The sequence below is a fragment of the Nematolebias whitei genome, chromosome 10, assembly GCF_014905685.2.
Source record: "Nematolebias whitei isolate Nwh7 chromosome 10, NemWhi1, whole genome shotgun sequence".
Lineage (NCBI taxonomy): Eukaryota > Metazoa > Chordata > Actinopteri > Cyprinodontiformes > Rivulidae > Nematolebias > Nematolebias whitei.
Window position 1 is genome coordinate 12502867 of NC_056507.1, and position 3600 is coordinate 12506466.

At 38.1% G+C, this 3600-nt stretch overlaps 1 protein-coding gene across 1 annotated transcript in view; it reads left to right on the forward strand.

The window, feature by feature from the left end:
• Positions 1 to 3285, forward strand: part of dkk3b (dickkopf WNT signaling pathway inhibitor 3b) — a 23286-nt gene extending 20001 nt beyond the window's left edge. The window contains exons 6-8 of the mRNA XM_037683152.1: positions 689 to 833; positions 2839 to 2989; positions 3079 to 3285. Of these exons, the coding sequence (XP_037539080.1) occupies positions 689 to 833; positions 2839 to 2989; positions 3079 to 3103 (321 nt within the window). The 3' untranslated portion in view covers positions 3104 to 3285. The remainder of the gene's footprint in view (positions 1 to 688; positions 834 to 2838; positions 2990 to 3078) is intronic.
• Positions 3286 to 3600: the final 315 nt, after the last annotated feature.

Consider the following 3600-nt stretch of genomic DNA (forward strand, 5'->3'; position numbering starts at 1 on the left):
AGACTGGTGGCCTAATGATAACAGGAGACTGGTGGCCTAATGATAACTGGAGACAGGTGGCCTAATGATAACAGGAGACAGGTGGCCTAATGATAACAGGAGACTGGTGGCCTAATGATAACTGGAGACAAGTGGCCTAATGATAACTGGAGACTGGTGGCCTAATGATAACTGGAGACAAATGTAGATGGGTGTGGCTGAACTGAGGAACGAAAGGAAACACAAGAAGTCACTGGAAACAGACTGAGCACAAAAACATAACATAAACTTCAAAACAGAAAATAACACTGAAAAACAGTTTGTGACAGTTTTGCCTTTAAAAGGTGATAATTTAGGAAATGTACAGTATTGGTGAAATGTTTAAATCTTCTCACCTGCTGTTATAAAGGGGCCGGGCTACAGAAAAAGATAAATGTTCGTAAAACTGACAATTTAATCTTCTCGTAGAACAAGTTGTGATTCACCTATATGTTTAGAGGAACGTCTTTAAAACACAAAATGAAAAACCACTAGACTCATCTAAAGGGTATATACAACATTAAAGTGTCATCCCGCATACAAAAAACTACTTAAAATGTATTACCTGCAGAGGCAACACATTTACAGTAAACCAAAGCCGCAGCTGTGGTGCTGTTCCACAGCAACAGAGTGTGTGTTTTACATAACATGTTTGTGTTTCTCCACACAGCCGTGCACAAAAGATGAGGAGTGTTGCTCAGATCAGATGTGTGTTTGGGGCCAGTGTACCATGAACGCCACCAGAGGAGCCGAGGGGACGATCTGTCAGGGACAGAGCGACTGCAGGCCGGACCTCTGCTGCGCTTTCCAACGAGGTGAACATGGAAACATCATCGCAAACACATTTACTACATTAAAAAAATAAAAATAACGTTTGAATATAAATTCAGCTACTTTTTATTTTTAAAATAATCCAAAGATGTCTTGTTATAACACTGGAGTCACATCAGTCTTGACTTTTATTACCTTTTTTTCAATCTCGTAAACCTATATTTTATTCACAATAAAGCACAGTATACTATAAAATGTTGAAACAACGAACTTGTGCATTTTGGTGGAAATAACAAAGCATTTAAAAACCATGTTCCCTGAAGTATCTCCTTTTTATTTAACAGTCTGTAACATCCAGGACCTGAGGAGACCGGTTATTATAGTTTTTGGAGGAAATGTTGTCCCGTTCTGGTCTGATGGAGGATTCTAGCTGTTTAACAGTCCTGGGTCGTCTTTACTGGAACTTTTGTTTCATTATGTTTTCAACTGGTGAGAGCCCTGAACAGAAAGGAGACGAGTTCAGCTTCTGGACTCATCTATATGTAGCCATGTTGTTGTAAAGAACACATTATATCTTGCTGAAATATGCAAAACAGTCCCTGAAAAAGACGTCATCTGAAGGAGAGCAAATGTTCTAAAACATGTATATATTTTAAGCACTGAAGGTGCCCTTCCAAATGTGTAAACTCCCCATTTCAGAGTTACTAATGCACCCCCATACCATCAGTAAGGCAATGTTTTGAACTGTGTGCTGAAAACAGGCTGAATGGCCCTTCTCATTTTTAGTAGAAGATCTAGTGTCTGTGGTTTCCAAATATAATTCCAAGTTTCAATGAATCGGAGCACAGAACCATTTCCCCCATTGTCTCAGTCCATTTTAAATGAGTTTTGGTCAGGAGAAGATGGCAGAGTTTCAAGATGGCGTTCACTTACTGATATTTATTGCATGATAAAGTTTTCAGCAGCATATGTGGATGGTACGGTGAACTGCATTTACAGACAATGATCTGTGGAGGAAGGATTGTTAGCTCAATCATCCAGGTAGATAACAACAAAAATGGTTAAATTGTGTCACCTGGACCAGTTTATTTAAGTGAGAAACGTTTCATCCCCCATCCAGATGACTTCCTCAGTCTACGGCCTGCCAAACAGATCTGTCCCAAGCCTTCACTGCTGTTTCAAGCCAACCTCCAGTTGGAATGTCAGAAGAGCAAATGTTACCTTTGTTGTTGATCTGCGGAAGTGTTCCTGAGCCCATGCAGTGATGTCCAGAACAGAACAGTTTACAATGTAGAGGCCCCTGAGGGCCCGGAAATCACAACCATCCAAAATTCACTATCAGCCCTGTCCTTTGAGTTCAGAGACTTCTGCAGAGTTTTGAAAATCTAACAACTTAAAGTGACGAGACATTCAGTCTTCCCTATTTATTGTTAAAACGTTGTTTGTAAATTGTTTTACTGTTTATAGATTCTTTTTTTTTTTTGCAGACTGGTGAGCCTCTGCCCATTTTTACTTGAGAGAGATGCAGCCTTTATAAAACGCTGCTGTATCACTTACAGCTTTGTTTTGACCCTGTCCCAACTTTATTGAGTTTTGATTTTGACATAAAAATCAATATTAAGGATTTTTTTAACTAAAATTTCAACAATTTCTTAGTTTCTACATGTTTGTTTTATGTTTCAATATTAGTAAAAGTTCAGTTTATCAGTTTATCAAATTATTACATTCTGTTTTTATTGACATTTTACACAACGTCTCAACTTTTCTGTAATTTTTTCTATTTTACACTATCCAGTTGTTTTTAAATTATTATTATTTCTGTAAGTTATGTGTCTCCATCTCATCACAAAGCTGAATTTTGAAAGAAAAATACCAAATTTTAAAAGGCAACATACAATTTTGTGCAAAAGTCTTGAGTTCTTTTACATCCTATAAGCAAAATTTCCTTAAAGCCGTTTTAAGTTTTAATTGTTCTACAAGCTTTAAAGGATTTTACACGTTTATCTTTGAAATGTAGCTTTAACCACGATTGAAATCTGCTCCCAACAGAGTTTTTGTTTCCTGTCTGTAACCCCAAACCTGTGAAGGGGGAGCCCTGTCTGAACCACCCTAACTTACTGATGGACATGCTGGCCTGGGATCAGGAGGGTCCTCGGGATCACTGTCCGTGTGCCGACAACCTTCAGTGTCAACCTCATGGGTGGGAAAAACATCCAGCTTCACGTTCAAAACTTGAAAATAAGAAGCTGTGTTGTCTTTCTGATGTAAATCCTTTTCTCTCTCTTACAGTCGTGGATCTGTGTGTGGAGATTAGAACAGCAGAAGATGCACTGAACTGGTCCGGTGACTCGGCAAAGACTTTTAACATCAAGATCAGCTGGTTTTAAAGGTCCGATGTCACTTCAACTCAACGCTTGCACTCGTTGTATAATTTATGCCTTACTGAGAGAGTGTATTATGTAACGAAAATAAAATAAAACACTTGATTTTAGTTTTGGGAGAGAATGTTGTGACTTTATTTGTGGCTGAGACAGTGTCAATGCAGATGGCTTCCATTTTTACAACCCCTGACAAAAACTTTATAAATTAAATTATATAAGACAAAATGCTTTCTTTTAACAGCCAGCTGTTAAATGTACAAAATATTAAGCCCTTTTTTTAATTTCAGGAATATATATATATATATATATGATCTGTAAAGTAGCTGGCATGGGGCTTTTTTTCTGTCCTAATGTTTTATATATTTTTGGGTTTGCCTGAGGGCAGCACGGTGGCTCAGTTTGTAGCTGTTGCCTCTCAGCGAGAAGGTTG